This window comes from Phodopus roborovskii, unplaced genomic scaffold (assembly GCF_943737965.1).
Source record: "Phodopus roborovskii unplaced genomic scaffold, PHOROB, whole genome shotgun sequence".
Lineage (NCBI taxonomy): Eukaryota > Metazoa > Chordata > Mammalia > Rodentia > Cricetidae > Phodopus > Phodopus roborovskii.
The window spans coordinates 1,323,542-1,344,872 of record NW_026126422.1 but is presented as its reverse complement, the minus strand read 5'-3'; the positions used below and the strand labels follow the sequence as shown (position 1 = coordinate 1,344,872).

Genomic DNA, 21,331 nt, shown 5'->3' with positions numbered 1-21,331 from the left:
CACTGGTGCTTAGCACTGACTTTCCTGATTTGCTGGCCTCTGTAATTAAGTGCACAATCCTCTGGAGGAGAAGTGGACTGCACTTGGTTTTGGTGGAGCTAGCAGTTCCTATTAGCTTGAATTGATTGCTGGCAGCTGAGTCACATGGTACCATTTCTCAATTCTATGACCTTGGAATGTTTCTATTCTGAGATTTTTTTTCTATAATACTTTTCAGTAAGAATGCAATCTGGAAAGTGTTTTGTTTTAAAGATCTGGAAGTAGAACTATCCAAACATCTATCAGTATATCTGGATTTTTTTTTTTTTTGCTGGTAGCCTGAGACTTGAGGAAGTTCTTCTACAACACTTAGTAGCAACTATTAGCAAGCCCTGTCTTGGATGTGAACAATATATACATGACATACACAGAGAAACCAAGTAATACCACGGTAGTTTCATATGCTATTTATTTATTAAGTTATTAATATGGACAGAATTATGCAACATTAGTCCACTTATCCAACCCAGGAGAAAGACCTTAAAGAGCTCATTCCTATGATAAGTGTAGCATAAACGCTCACGATAGCTCCCTTATTTGGACATCAGAGAGAATTGTTAGTCAGGTTTTTACTTACATTAAGTAAATCTTTGTTGAATTTAAAAGTGTGAAAATCCAAGTCTGATTTAGTCAATGCAGAGAAATCTAGATCCCCTGCTGGGGAGGAAGGAGCTGGTCCCTCTTCAGGAGCCCTTCTCACTGCCCTCCGGTCCCTGAAGGAACCCGCCCCCTCGTTTACATATCAGCAGGGGTCAAACCTGGGTGTGAGAAGGCAGGTCACATGGAGTCCTGATTATAAAGACTGTGTATCAAAGCTCGGGAAACTCACTTGGTGGTGGTTAGTGGCAGTGACGAGCACACTACTACATTGTGCCAAGGTTTCTTACATCGAGTCCTGGCTTGCGGTCTGTGAGAGATTGTTCTCAGTGGGCAAATGGAAGTGAGGGACTGTAACAGTGACTGCTATGAGGCCATCTGCAGAATGCACCGGCCTGGCTACTTATGGCTTTTAAAACTGGCCTTCCTTTCTTTAGTGTGGACAAGCTTACATCTCTGTTTCCTCTTATATCCACTAGGATAGCACAACATTTAAAAGGATTATGAAAGATGAAACTCCTTGGTTTCAGCCTGAAAGATGAAAAATAGGGAGGGAAAAAAAAAAGTCTGTTCTCCACCAAACAAGCTGTACTCAATTTTCCTTGGTTGAAACAAATGGCATGGAAGTTTAATGCTAATTAACACACAAATCAGAATGTAAAATATGGGCAAGATCCAAAGTGGTCCAGTATGCTTGGGTTTCTTTCAGCCCTCTGTTCTGATCACACTGAAAACCATGGTTCAGCAATGGGTCTCTGTACCACTGTCAGTTAAAGATGGAGTGAGAAGCCTTAGGAAGTCTTGCCATGTTGTTAGGCAGATTGCCTATACAGTTCAGAAAAAAGAAGAAACCATAGGGAAAGAGTGAGTACTGGATCTATTCACCTCCAGGCCTGACATTATTAGTAGGAGACTAATAATGAGTGAGCGGTCATACAGCTTTTTGATCAGTGTGCTTCCTAAGCACCCAAAAATATGGTGCTACTTTTACTGTTCAGTTTCATCTTTAAATAAGCTAGACAGATCCTGCTGCATTCTTTGTTTCTAATTTACCAGTACATTGTTATGTAGCTTACTGCAGGTGAAGAGCAAGTCAGCATGTAGTACCAAGTTTACATCATCACAGGGCTACAACATGCACATTCTACTTACTGTAGCTCAAGCGTCAGGGATACAGGATAACAGTTATGGGTGGAGATTTGTTTGGACAGTTGTGTTCACATTAACTATGGGTGAAGAGAAATCTTATTAGGCAGGTACCTACAGAGTTCTTCAGTTGGTACTGGAACCTTACACGCATGCACACATGATGTAGCGGAGGATGGAGCTGAGGAAGCAGCTGCATGAAGAACAGTGGGTGGTCAGCCGGGGCGATGCCTTATGCCAGGAGCGGCAGGGCTCAGCTTTCCACCGTAAGTCTCTGCTCTGTGAGAGAGGCCTGTTGGGCAACGCTTTTGTTCTCATGACTTCGAAGTTTGGAGACAACATCTAGAAAGGCCAAATCCTGCACTTCCTTGTATAGAGATTCTGGAAGAGTAAGACAATAGCTTGCTTATGTTTCTGCTATGTTGTTCTAATCTCACTATATAGTTTACTCCAAACATACACCTGACCACTTGACTAGACAGCTATAAAACCAGGAATAAATCAGAAAAGTCTGACAGTTCCCGACAAGGTCCTTTTTAGGACTACACTGTCATTTATAAACGTTTACATTAGGCTCTGAAGTCTAAAGTTGTTTAGGGCCTTAAGCGGTAATTAAACATAGCTCATCATATAACCTCAACATTCCATAATCAATCAAACTCCATCAGCAGTTCAAGCAAAAAGTTTGAATAAATTCTGTGAAACTCACCTCCTTTTTAGAATTTTTTTTATTAAAGGTATGGGACGCTATACTCAACATAGAATCTTAATAGACTTCAGGTTTACAAAATAATCATGAAAAAGAACAGACCATAAGTGTTTCTCATTTCTTGACTTTAATACAGTTCTGTTACAGAGAAATAAATCCTCACATTGGATTTGATATGGGAGTCAAGATTGGTCAGGAAAGGGCTAGGCTTTTCAACAAATGGTGTTGAGGAAACTGGAGTACCATATGTAAAGAAGGGACCTGATGGCTGTCTTACACACAAACTCACACACTGGAGCACTACCAACAGAATTTAAAGATAATTAAGGACTAATGTCAGGACATATGAAGGAACCATACAAAACAACTTTCAGCATGCACATGAAAAGATTCGCTGGCATCACTGATGACTACAGAAAGGCAAATTGAAACAATCATCTGATATTTATTGACAGGTGATTGATTATAAACAAAACTGCAGTTAGCTGCAAACTGGAAACCACAGACATCACTTGCAGAAACGTTACACAGCCCAGCCCCTTTGGAAGACAGCATTGCAGCTCCGCAAAATATGCAACAGATTTATTCTATGATCCCACACTTCCATTTCTTTGTATATACCTCAAAGAACTGAAAGCAAGGCCTTGAAGAGTGATGTTTATATTGGTGTTAAGTGGCATGATTGATAGAAATAAGACAGTGCCCTTCAAGGAGGGAATAAAATATCATATACACATACAATGGAATGTTGCTCAGCATTTAAAACAAATAATATAAAAAGCAGAATACAGACCTGCAGCAGCCAGAGGCAAAGGTATGGGGACAACTGAGGAGTTACTGCTGAATGGCTAAAGGATCAGTTTAGAAGGATGGAAAACAGTCTGGCGAAGTGACCATACCGACTGCCACAGCACACTGAAGAATGGCTGGTATGGTAAAGCTGTGTATTTCATTACAATGAGCCTATCTCAACAGAAACCTGGGAACATGCTTGAAACAGTTAGGAAGAAAGGAGAAGACAAAAAAGCAGCCAATGGGAATTTCAGCACTAAAGTTATTATTTCAGAAGACTGATTTGATACTTTTAATACTGGAATAAAAGGCTCTGAGAAGAGACAACATAAATTACTGTCTGAATAATAGGTTAAAAAAGCACCAGGAGCCTGAAGGACAGACAATGACTAAAAGATCTCTCACATACTTGCTATCAGAGACCTTGAAAAGGAAGGAAAACAAGACAGGCCTTTAAAGAGAATCTCAGGAAATAGCAGTTAAAGACTCCACCAATTTAGTAAGAAACACGAACCCATATAGATTCTAAAAGCTGACCAAACTTAAAAAATGTTAAGTGTGCTTCAAGACACATTTAACAATTAAAAAAAAAAAAAAATCACAGTATAAAGGAAACAGAAGGCAGTGGATTTCTCATTAGAAAGGATCATGCCTTTCATTCATGGATAGTCAGAATGTACAAAGAATCAGTTGACTATATATATATATATATATATATATATATATACATATATATATATATACATATATATATATATATATATATATATATATTTTTTTTTTTTTGGGTGAATGAAAGGATTAATAAAACATCCCTAAATGCAGAGAAATTGAATTTGTTGCTAGAAGATAACTTAGAATGGCTGGGGATAGCTATCTACGTGAGAAAGGAGTAACTCCCTTATTCCATTAAATAGAAGTGGTGTAAGTAAAACTATTGAAAGCACTGGCAGAGTGGATTATAAAATGACTCCTCATCTAATACCAGGTACTTCAAAGTTAGCAACACTGTAGCCCAGGAAAATGAAAATGCTATTCAAGTAGCTGTGCTGTTTAACACCACATAAATAAAGCTTCAGAGCAAGAATGTTAGCAGGGACTCAGAGGGACATGGTGACAGAAGGGTTACTCTGCCAAGAAAATGCAGGAGTCTTCAGTCACATGTTCCTACCAACACCATTTACAACCTTCTAAGAAAAAAACTGACAGACAGAAGGACAAACGTACACATGTATTATTAATGGGGAAGGGGGACTTCAATGCTCTTCTCTCAACAACACTCAGGACATCAGCAAGAATACAGAGACCACCACCACATCACCCCACAGAATTTAACTGATGTTGGTAAAACACTCCACTCAGTAACAGTAGAATGAACACACACCCAAGTATCCACGGTACATATACCAATACACAGCAATGAGTTCTTGAATAAAATCTTCATTTTTTGCTATTTACTGTATGACACTGTTTTAGAAGAATCCTTGGGAGCAGTTTCACTGTGACCTTGGGAGCTGGAGTTGGCTCAGTTGTCAGGAACACACGTTGCTTTTGCAGAGAGGGAACTAACTTTGGTTTCCAACACCTACAACTGGCAGCTCACGACAGCCTGTAATTACAGCTTCAGGGGATTCTGCCCTCTGAGGGCAAGTTCCTGTGTCTTCTTAAACATAAACTTCTACTGCTTTGAAACATAGCCACCACTTACTATGACTATGCCTTTGATGTATGGCACACCCTGATCAAATACCAGAAGGAAGGGTGGGTTACTCACCGGACCCTGTGAGAGCACAGAGGAGGACCATGGAGTTATACTTGATCTCTGGGGCACTTCTCTCATCTGCCAGGAGTCGGTGTAGCGTCTGTACAAGCTTGGCACTTTCGAGGTCTTTCTCAGCAGAGCCTACAATAGGAGGAGACGGTGTCATAGCCATTGCGGATGTGGTAGTGCCATCGGCTAAACACTGTTTCTCCATCTACACACTACTTAAAGAGAACTTCCCCAAAAGGAGCCATGAGAATCTCTATGAAAAGACAAGGGTATGGGGGAGGAAGAGAGCCGTGTAAACAATCCCAAACCAAAAACTTTTAGCTGTTTTTTTTTTTTTTTCCTATATTAAAAAACAGTTGTTACTTACTATTCTGTGCTTTGTGGGTTTTTCTTTTTGGTTTTTCGAGACAGGGTTTCTCTGTATTGCTTTAGAGGTTGTCCTGAAACTAGCTCTGTAGACCAGGCTGGCCTCAAACGCTCAGAGATCTGTCTGCCTCTACCCCTGAGTGCTGGGGTTAAAGGTGTGTGCAACTCCAATGAAACAATAACTTAAACACAGAAGACCGTCTGCATGATTTCCCACAGGCAAGATGTCAAAAACACCAAGAAACAATATTAAGAGCTATAAAGGGAAAAATACCAAAAGATCACATCTTTCATTCTTAAAAACCAGGAAAGTATGGAAATCAGGGTTCAAGCTCTGAAAATAAATGACTAACACCAAAATTACTATACCCAATAAAATTATTTCTTGAAATAAAACAGTTTAAGACTATCTCAAATTGAGGCACTCCATGCCAGGCAGGCTAGCCAGCACAAGATTCTTAAAGGAGTGTGTGTAGAGAAAGAAGACAGCATCATCCATGAACACACGGGAAAGGAAACATTCAGTGAGAGGAACAGATGAATAAAGAGCCAAGGGGATAGAGACATCACACCCAACACAGAAAATCGCTAATAGTAAGAGAAGGAAGATGATCCAGCCAACCAGAACATCACCTAACACTATCACAGGAAACAGCAAATCCTTCTAAATGATACCTTAAATGTGAATGACCTCAATCTGCAATTAAAAAGACACAGATTGTGTGGATTAAAAAGGAGTGTAAGACTGTATAAATCTACAAGGCAAACAGCTGTAAGCAAGCTGGTACAGCTGACAGAGGTTGGGATTAGTCATATGTAAGGTAAGGGAGTCCTGGGTGCATAGTTTCTCATGACTTTTAATCCTTTAATTGACAGAAAAACCAGACCTGTCTCTGCGCTCTAGTAAGTAGATTCAGGCTCCAGACCTGTCAGGAGGGGATGTGGATTGCAGTTCATCAAGACAGGTACAATCTGGGAACCAAATTTTGGGCTTTGAGAATTTCAACAAACACACAAAGACACAAAGGGATAAAAGATCCCACAGGTCCCGGCACAGCCATGGCAGGGGGCTCTAATATTCCATGCTCATATTAAGACAGATCTGCCAAACAACCCAGCAAAGACACTTCAGAGCTAAGTTCCACCGCAGCAGACCAACTGGAGACTCATCCAACCAAAAAGGCCTGAAAGAATCCCTTCTATCTTAGCAGACCACAGTAAGCAAAATTAGAAGCCAATAGCAAGAGAAACATCAGAAACGTTACCAATAATTGTATGCTAAAATAATTACAGTATTCATGGAAATTCCTGAAATGTCATGAAAATAACAGTACTATTTCTTATCATGACTTCTGAGATACATACAGTGAAGGTATACTAAAATAAAAAGCTTATAAATAAAAACATGCACACGGATTTATCGGGAGCTCAGAGTTCTACCAAACCAAAGAAGTCACCAAACCCAACTCTAATAAATAGACTAAAAAACATACATGTAATCAAAGAGTGGCTCCCTTAATCAAACAACTCACCCCTCCTCCACAAAAAACCCCAAGATGTTCAATAAATCCTTAGCGCCAAAATCAATAGGATTAGAGATGAAGGGAGTTGTCACAACACATGCCAACCAAACCCAAAGTCATTGGGGGCACTTTGAAATTTACATTCTAAAAGCTGAAAAACCTAGATATAATGGATTGATATCTAACTCATGTGACCTGCCCACAGCAAATGTGACTGAAGCAATAAGTTAGTAATAAAGTAAGCAATAAGTAAAAATAAAAGTAATAAAGGCTGATTCACTGTTGAATTCCACCAAGCTTCTAAGAAGATCTAACATCAGTACCTCTCAGACTAGGCTAGCCTGATACTCAAATGAGGGGGAAAAAAAAAAAAAACTACGACCAAATTCTCTGATGAACACACCAGAATTTCTCAATAAAGTATTTGCAAACCAAACCCTAGGTGAATCAAGGTGATTCTGAATCACAGATAATTTTGTTTCATACCAGGGTTGCAAGGCTTGTTCAACATAGGAGAACCAATAAATATATCATAGAAAAGGACGTTCAGAACATCATGATAGACAAAGGGCATTTGAGAAAGTTCATGAAAAATCAGGAGTAGACAGAATACACCTTAACACATTAAAGGCTAAGTACCACCATCACATCTGAAGTTATAGACTAACTTTGGAAAAGAACAGAGCTTTTCCTGTTACAATCCAGAACATGGTAAGGCTGCCCACTCTCTCAACTTTTGTTTAATATAGAGCTCAAAGTCTTAGCTAGTGCAGTAAGTGATACAAACAGGAAAGAAAGGAAGAAGTAAAATTTCTCCTATTTGCAAAGAACATACTTCTATATTTAAAAGACCCTATGGGCAGGGTGTGCTGTAAAGCAGTTTTGGGTCTTAGCCAAAAGTTATGTGGCTCTGATACAATTTGTGTCTTGGCTTCTCCTGCAGAATTCTGCCCACACGGATGCTGTACACATGGCCACCAACAATCACAGACAGAAACTAACAGTTGTTTAAACACAGCCATACAAAAAGACAGACGTGAGAATTTAGATAAAGGAAGTACTATAAAGTGACAGAAAATCTGTACAGGTTTAGATGGGAGAATTGGTAGAAACAGCTGGCATAGAAAGTCTGGGTCAAAATAAGAGCCCCACCCCCGACCCCTCTCTCCTCTGCCCTTCCCTCCCCCCCCCCTTTCTTTGATACAGGTCTCACATGAGTTATACCTAAGACCTGGGTCAAGGAAAAACACCCTGACTTGATCCCAGTACCAGGGCTTTAAATTCCACCAATCCCTGAGCTTACTCCCAGAACCAGGCTACAAAACCCCACCAATCCCAAGGCATTCTAGAAAGTGCACCCCCCCCCCAAGAAACCCTATATAAACTCTGTACCCTGTTCACTTTGCTGTTCACTGGCAGAGGCAGCCACCCTCCTGGATTTTTTCTTCTCCGTTTGTTGTGTGGTTTGACAGCCTAGAGGAGCCCAGCTGTAACAACTTTCACCAGACAGAGCTGGAGGAGTAGAACTGTAACATTTAGCTGCAGAAACCATCCCCTAGTGGAACAGTTGTTACACCCTGAGGGCCCCGAGCAGAGCTGTAACACTGTGCTGCCCTGTGCTGCCAGAGCAGAGTTGTTACACTTGCACTGGGGAACCTTCCCCTGCAGCACAGCTGTAAGCTGTGAGGCTTACAGTGACTTAGGTCTTCCTTGGCTCCCAACTGCCAGGACATCCTTCCATCCAAGCAGCAATGCTTACAAAAACAAGGTGGGCCTTAAATTCACTATGCAGCAAAGGTAATGTTAAACTTCTCATCTATCTGATTTAGAGATATGGACCACTACGCCTATAGGAATTGAACTCAGGACCTTGTGTATGCTAGGCAAGTACTCTGCCAATTGAGCTATAGCCCCAGATTATTCTTTGTGGTGATAAATTATTTATGATTCAATAAAGCTTGCCTGAGGGTTAAGAATACAAAGCCAGCCACAAGCCATAGAGGAATCCCAGCACTAGTGAGACAGAGGTAGATGGAGCTCTGAGCCCAAGACACACCCTGCGCTACACAAAAGTGAATCAGTCCAAAAGAATACCAGAGTTCCCACCTTTAATCCTAGCACTAAGGAGGTGGAGACAGGAGTGATATGGCTGGGTGGAGAGAAGCATATAAGGCAGGAACTCAGAGCATTTGCCTCTGAGGGTTTATGGAGAAAGGATTGCCATTTCAGCTTGGTAGAAGTAAGAGCTAGTGGCCGGCTGCTTTGCTTCTCTGATCTTCAGTTTGAGGCCTAATATCTATCTCTGGGTTTTGCATTCTTCCTGTGATATTCCAAGTTTCATTTCAATTACTATAAAGTCTACTGAAACATTACAAGTTAAGTCCTGAAGTGCTGATCTAAAAATGTTAGACAAAGCAGAGCCACAGGAAACACCTGTGACAGCAATTTATATATGACTTTCCATATATTCTGATTTAAGTAGACACTAGCAAAATACTCCCACAGACAAGGTTCTATTTTATTTCAATCCCACTCCTGTGCTTCCTTTCATCCAAGACAAAAATAGTAAAAAATAAGTTTGTCAGCGAGGTACTTACCCAATTCCAAAGCTGCTATTAGTGCCAAAGCAACAAGAGCTTCATTCTGCATTATTACATGTTCACTAGTTGCCATGGTAACTAGATGCTTGATGCCACCACTCTGTACAATGGTTTTAATTACATCCTACAATAAATAAATATCACAGAATTTTAAACTGAGATGGCATTATAATCAGTCAGCTTATTGTTGATGGTTATCTGACAGTGTCCTGTATGAATCATTACGTTTCAACCATACTTTTTTTTTCTTCTTCACAAAAGGAAAAGCTTTTAGCTTTAAATAAATTCATCAAAAGACGACAACTTAAATTGCCTAAGTGAAAAAGACCATTGCATTTCCTATCAAGGAACAGAGAGGCCTAGAAGCTACTGAAAAATAAATAAAATGCCATTTCCCCAAGTGTATATGTCCATCAGGAGCAACAGAAAAGAAATAAAATCTGGGATTTTAAAAGCTGGTGTTTATGAAAGTGCCAAGCAGCCATTCTCTAGATACTCTGGGTAAAGATTATTTTTTATAAATTTTTTTAAAGAAAATTATCTTTTAGCCTTTGTTTTATTTGACAAATTTGAGGCTATTAAGCGTTTAATGACTGAGAGCAGAACTAGCCTTCCCCAGGGAGGAGCACATCAACGGGCTGTCCAATACCAGTCAACCCTGAAAACATACACGCATACGCACATACATGTGTGATTAGTGAGAAATGAGGCCATGACCTCGAGGGAGGGGACATGGGAGGGAGACACTGTAACTGCAATAAAACAATAGCACAGGAACACACAAACAACAACAAACAACACACAGCAGACAGAACTTTAGTCACAATTATTCTGGTCCTCCTTTCTCACTGTGACTCTAAGGGAGAGGTGGCAAGGGGCTGTGGAGTGGAGAAGTCTGGGGCCAACACTGACTTTGACAAAGCAAACTCTGAGTCTGTCTTTGTCAAGTGACTTCATCTGTGATTTAGCTTTCCTGTTTCTGGAGTAACTATAAAGTTAAAGAAGGGCACAGAGGAATGTGGCAAAAGTCAGATGCAGTAAGTAGTCACATTTCCTCTTAGCAATTATTTTGTCCTCATGCTGCTAACAAATTAACTGTGATTTTCCACAAAATCACAATTTCAGAAAAACTTGCTGTTAGCTTCAATGGTGTGCAAATTAATGACGACTTTTCTAGTTCTCTAAATTATTTAAAATATGATTTCCTTTATGTTTCTATCTTACATAAAATTTTAAATCAACTAGTTATAGAAAATATCATGGCTTTGAGCTCCGCGATAACATTCCAAATTAGCAGCACATAAGAATTGGCGTTTTCTATGGGCAGCTATCAAGTGTTTTCCCCTGAACCGCTTTTAAAATTGTATTTATTATTTATTGTGTTTGTGCTTGTGAGTGTCAGGTGTGCTTACAGAGGTCTCAGAGAATAACTCTTGGGAACTCTGCCACCTCATGGGATCCTGACATCAAACTCGAGGAATCAGTCCCGCCCATAAGCCCCACTTCCCACTAAGCAACCCATCTGCTCCAGGGAAACGATGGTAAAAAGTAACAGTTTCTTGGACCTTTCTGGAGTAAACACCAGAAAACCTTAACAGATGCATGTAGTCCCTAAGGAAGGCCTGTGGACTGTCAGTTTTCTCTTTTCATATGGATACTTCTGTGACAGGGTAGCAGGGGAGGCAGGGAGGAAGGACCTCTGTAATGAGACACAGCATCTCAGCCCAAGCATGTCACCTCTCTTACCAGAACAGGTGCCTCAGTATTTCCGTTTTAAAACACCTACCATCTCTCCAGTGTTTCAACACGTTTATTACACAGCTTCTCCATGTGGCTGATTTCCTGATAGACTATGATAAGTTTATAGACACAGCTCATTCTTATCTTCTTGAGGACTGAATATGCAAGATACCGTCTGCAGTTTATAAATGAAGCAGCTTTATGTGATCCCCAGATGCATTTATAGTTATATTTTAACTTCAAGTTTTTCCCAAAAATAGAGGCCAATTAGCACCATTTCAGAAATCACTAGGTACACCCAGAGTATTATAACTTAATAATAATCTTCAAAAACTCAATCCTGCCATTCAGTGTCTCTCAAACCATTGCAATCACAATGAATAAACTAAATAACATGAAACAGCTCCGTTAAGGATTCTTTTTAAAATAATTATTTTTTATTTTATTATCATTGGTGTTTTGCCTGCATTTTTATCTGTGAGGGTGTCAAACCTCCTGTAGCTGAAGTTACAGGCAGTGGTGAGCTGCCATATGAGTGATGAGAATTGAACCTGGGTCCTCTGGAAGAGCAGTGTTCTTAACCACTGAGCCGTCCCTCTCCAGCACCATAAGGAGTCTTATCCAAAGCCTAAATGTTTGTAAAATCTCTTGAGGTTTTGTATTTTGTCTTTTAATAAAAAACCATGTTTTGGAACACATAAAGCAAAGGCAAACAATCCGTGCTGACAGTCTTATCTCTAACATTTAGTTGTTTTCCCCTTAATTACTAAAATATGCACAACTGTATAAAAATATGTTCTGTGATAGGCTTAGATTTCAACCCACCTTCACTGTAGTATGGTGTAGCCAATGAATCAAAATTTTCATCTTACCATTGTATCAGTGATTTCTCAGAAATCTGAATAAATGTGGGATGCGTGAACCAATGACTAAACACATTAGTCTGAACAGGGTTTTAAAAAGGCTTAATAACCGGGGAACATTAAACTCTTTAAGGGCGAAGTAATATGCCTACTTTGGTAGGTGGGTGACTCGGTCCAGGCAGCATATACTTCCTGGTTTTGCTCCCTGCATTTGGAAAGTATGAATTCACCTAATGGTATACGCACAGGAAGCTACTGCACATGGCTGAGATGACTAAATGTGAAACCTGAAACCTCATGAGTCCGTGAAGACTCCTGTAGGGCTAAAATCATAAGACAGAATTCAGGATGGCTCTGAAAGGTACACAGCATTCCAACCAAATACAGTAATTAAAGATGGTTAAATGTTTGCTTTATTTTGTTGGTTAATGACCAAAACCACCAATAACCATCCCAAACTTAGAAAGATTTGCAAAAGTGTGAAGTTTGGGGAAACTAGTAGTAGTTCTTAATGAAATTTTGTAACGTCTCAATTCCTTGACCGGTAATAATATTGCCAATTGACAAAAAAGCAACAATCCTATTAACAAACAAAAAACCAACAAAAACCAAGCAGAGAGTTAACAATTGCGAAAACTCTGTAGGGATGCATCCAATGTTTACTTATTCCAAACCTTTATTCTAAAGCCTTTCCCAAAGTATGTTCAGTGTATAGTTTAGAGGCACAACTTAAAACAAGCTCTTGGTCAAATCACTCAGTTATTAGTGAATTACAGGGTTACAAGGGTTCATTAGAAATGTTCAAATCTATGCTGTTAACCCAAAGCAACAAAAGGGGAACACTACTTCTGTAATCAAGCCTTCCATATAACCCTGTGTCTGTCTGTTCCTTCTTGAGACAGGGTCTCACTATGCTGACCTGGGCTATGAAAGCCCACCTGGGATCCAATTCAGAGACCTGCATGCCTTTGTCTGCCATGCATTACCACACCCAACCTTATACAACCATTGATAACATCTCTAGGAATAATTGTTTAATGATTGTTTAATAGGATACATCTTCAAATCTGCTGTTGAAAAGTAAGCATTAATTCCACCCCACTGTTTGTTATATTAAAAATAATTTAAATGAACAATCCTAATTTAGATACCATGTAACGACTGCAAGTTAAAGGCTGGTAACAAACATATGTAATCTAATGTTCTTATTGCTGTTTAACAGCTTATTCTCAAATGTAGGAAAGACATGTAAGGCAAAGAAATACAGCCATGTGTACCAAATTATAAACCCAAAATTATGTGACTATAGGCTGTAATTCTTATACAGCTCCTAGTTATTTTCGGTTATGTGTACATAAACATCTTTGAAGACACAGGCCATTTTTTTTATCTTTCCAAGAACCTAGTAGGTATTGGATACTTAATGGGCACTTAAAAATGTCCTGGGGGGGGGGAGAAGTAGAAGTTAGGTGAAGTAAAGGGGTACCTCTGACATATATATATATATATATATTTGTATTTCAACTCAATATTACAGTATTTGAAAAATTCTGGTTCTTAAATATGGCTATTTTAAAAGTTGACATGAATTTTTCCATGTATAACTGAAGCATGTGGCTTAGTCATTATTTCTATTTCTATTTATTTATTTTACCTTACAACCACATGGAACCAGAATTTATCTGAGAGTTCCATGTTCAGATGCAATAACTACTTGGCTGTTGTATGTACTACAGTAAACAGAATGATGGTTTGACTAAACTTTGAAAAGTTGGTGGGAAATCTCATGGGACAAAGAAAGACTAAGGGTCACTACTCTAAAAAGTTTGGGAAAGTGGGTTAGAATATAGAAGTGAGTGTCTGAGCTGCTCTTCTGGGTCTTCTTTGGATGACTGGCATGCCCTATCTGGTACTGAGCCCCAAACTAACTTAAAGAACTGCCTGCTCCCATATCCCTAGGAGAGAGGCCAGCTGATTCTACTGCCCAGGCCTTATCAAGTCCTATTTCCCATCTTCACTGCTACGCCACTCAGCTGGACCGTGAACTCAAACAAATTCTTGTTGGAACAATGCAAAGTGTCAAAATGATGCTTAGCAGTTTCAAAGCTCAACCACAAATGGCATCATCTCTTTTGTACCTTTTGCTTCAATTTCACCCTTTTCCCTGCTCCCATTATAAACGCTAAAGCGGTTTTTCTAACTAGAAATAAAATAATGACACTCTGTTGGTTAAAATCCTTAAGAAGTTTATATGTCTTCTGGGCATGGTGTCACATGCCTCAAATCCCAGCCTTTCAAGGCCTGTCTGAGCAAAATAATGAAAGTCTGTCCAAAAAGGCTGTGACTGTAGCTCAGTGGTAGAGTATGTCCTAGTGTATCCAAGCCTGAATTAATCCCAGTAATATCAGAGGGAATGGGGTGGAAAAACTACTTTTCTAGAGAATCTAACCCACATACTTTACTTGTCATATAATTCATCTTAATTCTAACAATCCCCCTCTCCACTATCTCCAACAGACCTACATTTGCTGTATTCATGTAAAGCTGTGCCTAATGAAATCTGTATATCACACGCGCGTGCACATACGTTCTTGCTGAAAAAGCCCTTCTCCACTTTCTCCCTCAGCTCCTACTACCAAAGCCTTGCCTTTAAGTAATGGTATATTAAAATTAAATAAAAGCCTCAGTCTTCATTTCCTGCTAGTACTGGAGATTGGCATATTTACAGAAAATACATGACTATGTTAGCAGATGGTACACAGTCTACAATGCTAGCTTCCACAACGACCACTTCAATCCTTGTTAGTGGACAGCTTTCTGCGGCACTTACTTTTGATTTACTGTGTCGTATGAGGGCAGAGAGCAGCCTGTTTGACTCCCCCATCACACCAGCATGATCTTTGGCTTCGCACCACTCAACCAAACGCTCTACCAATTTAACGTTCTTTCCCAGTTGTTCAGCAGCTTCTGCTATAGGAAACAAGGCAAACCAAAAACAGACCAAATCACTGATACGCAACCAGCTGACATGAAGGCAGGTGCAGGAAGAAACACTACAGGTCTAAAACATAGTGCAACCATTTCATAAAAGCAAGTACTGCAGATGCTCCTTACCTAACGGGCTAGTTAGCTTATTCTGCAATGTTACAGGCTTTCATGCAAATATAAAAACAAGTAACTTCATATTCTTGGGTGAGCCTAACCAGTCAGTGCTCTGGTTTCAAAAGGACTCCAAGCAATCAAAACAGAGGAGGGTTAGGAATTAGGAAATACATAAAAACAACAAAGTCCACTCCTAGAAGTAGTCTTACAGTCTTTAAAACAGGGTTTCAAGACAGAAAACCCCAGTAGTACAACATCACACCAACATACAGCAGACTTAGGTATTAGCAATATATAACATAATTCTTATGCTATTCACTTTTTAAATTCTGCAATTCTGGCAACTAGAAACTGAAGTCCCTCTCAGGCACATAGAATTCTATGCCAAGAACGTGACTTAGAAACTGTTTCTTTTACCTTGTGCATCTATTAACATTCTTAGTGTTCCCAGGAGTTTGAACTGGACTGGGGGCATTTCAGATTTAAGGAATTTCAATACTGTCTCTGTAACCCCAGCTGATAACATCTTTGCTTTATTTACAACTAGAAAGAAAAAGAGACTATGGTTAAAGTGGTGCTAACACTCTCAATACACATTCCATTCAACACACATCTAGTCCCTAATAGCAAGAGCATGAAATGGCGAGGCGGGAAGATCAGGATCAAGTCCTCATAAATCACATAACAAAAGTAGCCTGGGACACAATCTGTGCCCCCCCCCCCCGGCCACTCAAAGGTGGGGGGAATAAACAATAAGATTGGGTATATGTAAGTGACCTGTTTATAAGAACATAATACACAAAAATCATACTAGTTTTTAAAAACACAATTTTGAAGCATCTAGCTAGAGAATGGGTAAAGAAAATCTAAAATGTTGACATCTTACAAACTACACACGCACTCTTTATCACTATATTTGACTCGACTGTCCGAATATAAATGTGGTACATTATTAAATATTATCAATATGTTATACAAAACAAATACAATTGGAATGGGTCTTCATGTTACCATACTACTTTATCAGAAATTTAATTTTAGTTAGTAGAATAAAAAGAATTAGCCTTAACAATCATCTAGTTCATTTTCTCTAATAATGTCATTCTATGGCTCAAAACTGTTAATACAATGAATGCTATGTATCTGTTCACAGGATGAAAGAGGACGCCACTACCTTATGTAACTATTATTTTGGGGACTCTATTCACTGATGTCACATCTTTCTTTACCTAAGAATGACTAAACAAGTGTACCCATGTAATATAATGAAAAGCAAAGAGCTCATAAAAACTAGTCAGTTCACTTAGGTTTGGAGAAGGGTGAATAATTTGAAGATGACTTCGTCCGTCCGTCTGTCCATCCGTCCATCCATCCATCCATCCATCCGCCCTTGGAGAAAGCTTCTCTCTATGTATTCCTGGTGGGCCCAGAACTCATTTCTTATATGTGATTGGCCACTAACAACATCTTCACCTCCCGAGTGTCAGGATTAAAGGCCCACAACTGTCACAGCAGCTGGCTCTGGCTCACCCCCTTTCTCTGACAGGGAGGTCCACGAACCATGTAGCTGCTCCATCTTACCTGGAATGGCTAGATTCCTGAGGGCACTCAGTGCTGCATGTTGTACGGTCACGTTCCCATCTTCTACGTGTCTGTCCAGCAAATCCATGAGCTTTTCTACAATTCCATTGTCTACCATATGAATACAGTTTCCATCTACATAAGACAAAAGCAAATGTCCTTCTTTATAAAAATGTGTTTAAGTATCTTCTAGCATTAAATATTTTAAATTCTCCACTGATTGATGCCACAAGCCTCATATCCTGCCAGTCTTACAAAGACTGTGTAAAGAGAAGGGAGGAGAAAATAAGTCAGTCATGATAGTCTAGAGGTTGGACTTTTCTGAAGCAAAATCTCGAAGTATATGAGATGTTCTAAAGTCTGGAAATTTGTGGCAGAGACCCGAATCATTAAATAGAAATTCTACAACTGAATTGATGAATCAGCCACAATTAGGATACACTAAAAATATCATATAAATCTATTCTCAGACTATGTGCACAAAGTATACAGGAGACAGACAAATTTCATGTTTAGGCTTGGCTCTTCTAATCAAGATATTGCCTAATGTCTATATAAGTATTCTAAAATCTGAGAAAAATAAAAAATCTATGTTTCAGATCTCAAGCATATTGGAATAAGGAACACTCAACCTGTGTTATATATAAATAGTTCTCCATATTTCCTAGTTCTTAGGTTAACTATCAAGGGTTCCAGATTTACAAGCTAAGAGGTCCAGTACCATTGAAATATTATTACACTAAATACTGTACACCCACAGGATTATTCATATGTAAATTTCATGGGTGTAAGGGTATAACCCAATAATCCAAGAATGACTATTCAGATTGTACAAGCCAATATAGTGACTGAGAAAGGAACGAACACAGCCCCCATCAGATGTAATATGCTCGAGTTCACCTAACTTGAAGCACTAAGTAGTCTAATCCAATGCACGATCACGATCTTTAAATTTGAGAATTCCCATGACTATAGTGTGTATCATTTGTTAGGAAAGTCACTACGACTATCTCCGGCTTCTAAAAGATTACACAAACAACACACAAACATTTCTGGACTGTACAGTTTTGGAGTATGTGACAGAAAAGCAGAAACAACAACAACAACAAAAAAAAAAATGCAGAATACTTTATGCACAAGGAATAAGTAATATATATACCATTCCTGGCAAAATTCGCAATTGCTAATGCCCCAGCAAGCTGTAGCTGATGGTTATTCGATGGGATCCAAGAAAGCACTCTTTGGAACACACTGCCCTTTCCTCCTTCAAAAAGCTTCTGCATGGATTCATCTGGAGGGAAATGAAAGTAAAAGTTAAATAAGATAAATTACAGGAGTTAACAAACCGATGGTCCAAAGTGAATATCCAACTAGGAAAGGACACCTCACAAAACACGAAGTTCATAATATGAAAAATCTTGTCATAGGTGATTAGTAGAAATTAGACACTAAAGTTTATAAACTGTATAGCTCAATTTCCATGCACCACCCAGCTTTTAGTAGTCTGCTGTCATAACTGTCTCTTCCATATGACAGGTCTTCAAACACTGGCAGATAGCAAACACTTAACTTTTTCTTTTCATAGTGTGTACAAGGTTTCAAAGTCACCACAGCAACAGTAAGCAAGATAAGAAAATAAGACGATGCATAGCATAGTGTTTTTGAAAGGCACAGTAAATCTAAAGAAACCTGATGGCCATATTCACTGACTGACAGAAGTTAAATCTCACCTCCGAGAAGTAGTAAAACCATAAGATCTGAAGCAGTCTTCAGCTCAGCAATGCCATCCTCTTTGTCACAATCCACCTTCTGTTGAACGATCTCTAGCAGACACTCTACCAAACCCGCTTCAACCAGCTGCAGTTTAATAGCATCTGAAGAACAATGTGAACAAAATTGTTAAGTTTCAATGACACAGGGTCTCCGGCATAAGTGACCTGTCATCAAGAATTGTAACCTTAGTTAATGCAGGACTTAGATAAAAACAAAAAACAAACAACAACAAAGAAAACAAAGCACCTTTGAACACTTGAGTTTCAAGATCCAGCTTGATTATGCAACTCACTTCATTTTTCTATTTGAAATTCTTTCTCCTCTCAAGTGTCTTGTAGCACCCAAGTACAACAGGTCTTTATTTTAGTTCTGACAATAACTAATATCACTATTCTTTTAGATATTATGATTATGTTGAAAGGCAAGAGTGTATTATACACACATCATCTATAACACACAAACATATCTGTTATGTAAAGTTAAAATACATCTATCAGTTTTGAATAAAAAGCTATTAAAAATTAAGGTCCTATTAGAAAATCTGAACCTACAAACAAGTATACTTAGTTTGGTATTTGTATAGATGGACTTTTTCTAGTGTGGTTTATAACTTAGTGAGTTTTCATTAATGTAAACCTTTTTTAGATCACAAGTACAAACATAACATGTTTTTTAAAATGTCTATAATACAGCTGAAAGGAAAAAAAAATCAAGTCCTCCCATGGTTAACTGATAATAATAGTTTCATTAAAAAAAAAAAAAAAAAAACCTGACTGCAATAGTAGCTTCAACACACACTGTTTAATGTTTTATAGTGCTAATATCTTATTCTATTATTATACTATTGTGCTCTTGAAGATTTTGAATTTGTAGTCATATCTATTTCCTCTTTGAAAAAAATTTAAATTTTATTGTTTTAGTTGGATTTTACTTTGCTCATCGGCTTCCATAAACTGAATGTGTGTCACACACAGTAATGGCAGTCTCAGTTTGTCATGTGAAAGGAAGACTTTACAATGTACATATACTTACTGCTTATTCTTTTAGGAAACTTTAGCATGGAAATTTTTAACATTTTATTATCACCAGGATTATTAACTTTTTTTGAATACCTCTAAGTACACAAAATACTTTAAAAAAAAATACACCTGCATCAGGCCATACTCTAAGCAGGACGTTTCCTTGGTTACAGAACACTGGGGCTAGAGATGTGCAGAAACTAGAATTGAAAACTATGACTTAAAGAAAAACCTTAGAAATGTTAACAGCATGAACTACATAGATACAAAGTTACAATTACCCTTCTTGTATAGCAAAGGAAAGAAATCAAACAGGGTGCAAAGAATTAATACAGAAGCAAGTTTTCTGAGATATGTCACTCTGTCCCCTGCAGTTACTCAACAGACCTTATCTGGATGAGAAAGCAAACCCTGCTCTATGGGAACTCTGTAAGGAGGTGACAGATTCTTTTGGCATTGGAAGATGAGGGTAACATTTCCATTTTGTGGAGACACCTGATAAGGAAGTTTCTCCCTGAAGAATGAGATTTAAGGTATTTAGAACATGTCACACGAGCAGGATGAAAGTTACAGCTTTTTCTTAAAGTCTGACTGTAACCACAGATTTAGAGACCTCAAGGTGCCTTAGTGAAGACCAGCTGGACGTTTTGGCAAAGCAGACTTCCTACCACGTTGATTGACACCATTTTACACAAGGACTATCCTTTTCACTTGTTTGTACGGTAGTGTGAATATAAGGTGTATCTCTCTCTCTCTCTCTCTCTCTCTCTCTCTCTCTCTCACACACACACACACACACACACACACACACACACACACACACACACACAATAACCTGCATTATGTCAAACAAACAAAGGCAGGCAGGTTGTTTGGGCTCATGTGTCAGTCGGCCACACTGGGGTAGAGCATTATCAGAAGGAAGGTTTGCATAAAGGTAGGGCAGTCTCTGCCACCTTTAGTTAATCCTCTCAGGACCCTGACACATGCTTCAATCCCAGGAGCTTCTTAACCCGTGTCAGCCAACCATATAACTTTTATTTCAAAGCCAGAGCAAAGCCATATATGCAGAAAATACACATAAGCAACTGTGGAAAAGATAATAACTCAGACCAAGAAATTGTCAACAATCTAAGAGGTCCCTTCATACATTTCTCATTCTGATCACAAACTCCTCCCTTTGGATCTCTCATGCCATTACCCTGGCTAGTATGACAAATCACCACTATACTTTATTATCTCATCAAATAAAAAAACCACTCCTAAAGACCACTGTCTTTTCTTATCACTAAGTGTATTTGTGTGTGGTGCTGGGGATTGGGCACAGGCCTGCATGCATTCTCGGCCCTGACTTACTTTTCATTAATTTTAAATAAATGAATATGTATTTCTTAGTGTTTGTTTGCATTTTCCTTTTTTTTTTTTTTTTTTTTTTTTTTTTTTTCCTTAAAGAGGTATTTATTTACTTTCTGTGTGTGGCTGGAGGACATGGAATGGAGAGGGCCCATGGAGAGTCACAAGACAACTTGTAGAAATTGTTGCTCTACTTTATACTCTGTGGCTTTGGGGACTGAATTAAGGTTCCTATCTCAAGGTAACTAACTTCTACGCCATCCTAGAGCCCTCATCTAGAAGCTGATGGAAACAGAAGCAGACACACACAGCTAAACACTGAGCCAAACTCCTGGAAGCCAGTTGCAGACAGGGAGG

At 38.9% G+C, this 21,331-nt stretch overlaps 1 protein-coding gene across 4 annotated transcripts in view; it reads right to left on the bottom strand.

The window, feature by feature from the left end:
- Nucleotides 1–1,506: 1,506 nt before the first annotated feature.
- Rap1gds1 (Rap1 GTPase-GDP dissociation stimulator 1) overlaps nt 1,507–21,331 on the bottom strand; it is a 107,249-nt gene continuing 87,424 nt past the window's right edge. For 2 of the 4 annotated variants that reach the window (XM_051185399.1, XM_051185401.1), the window contains 8 exons: nt 18,560–18,703; nt 17,989–18,120; nt 16,830–16,964; nt 15,666–15,791; nt 14,977–15,113; nt 9,541–9,667; nt 5,058–5,186; nt 1,507–2,163 (listed from right to left, as the gene is read on the bottom strand). In XM_051185399.1, coding sequence (XP_051041356.1) covers nt 2,036–2,163; nt 5,058–5,186; nt 9,541–9,667; nt 14,977–15,113; nt 15,666–15,791; nt 16,830–16,964; nt 17,989–18,120; nt 18,560–18,703 — 1,058 coding nt within the window. In that variant the 3' untranslated portion in view covers nt 1,507–2,035. Of the gene's footprint in view, nt 2,164–5,057; nt 5,187–9,540; nt 9,668–14,976; nt 15,117–15,665; nt 15,792–16,829; nt 16,965–17,988; nt 18,121–18,559; nt 18,704–21,331 lie in introns of all 4 variants that reach the window. The other 2 variants (XM_051185398.1, XM_051185400.1) reach the window with 1 other exon arrangement.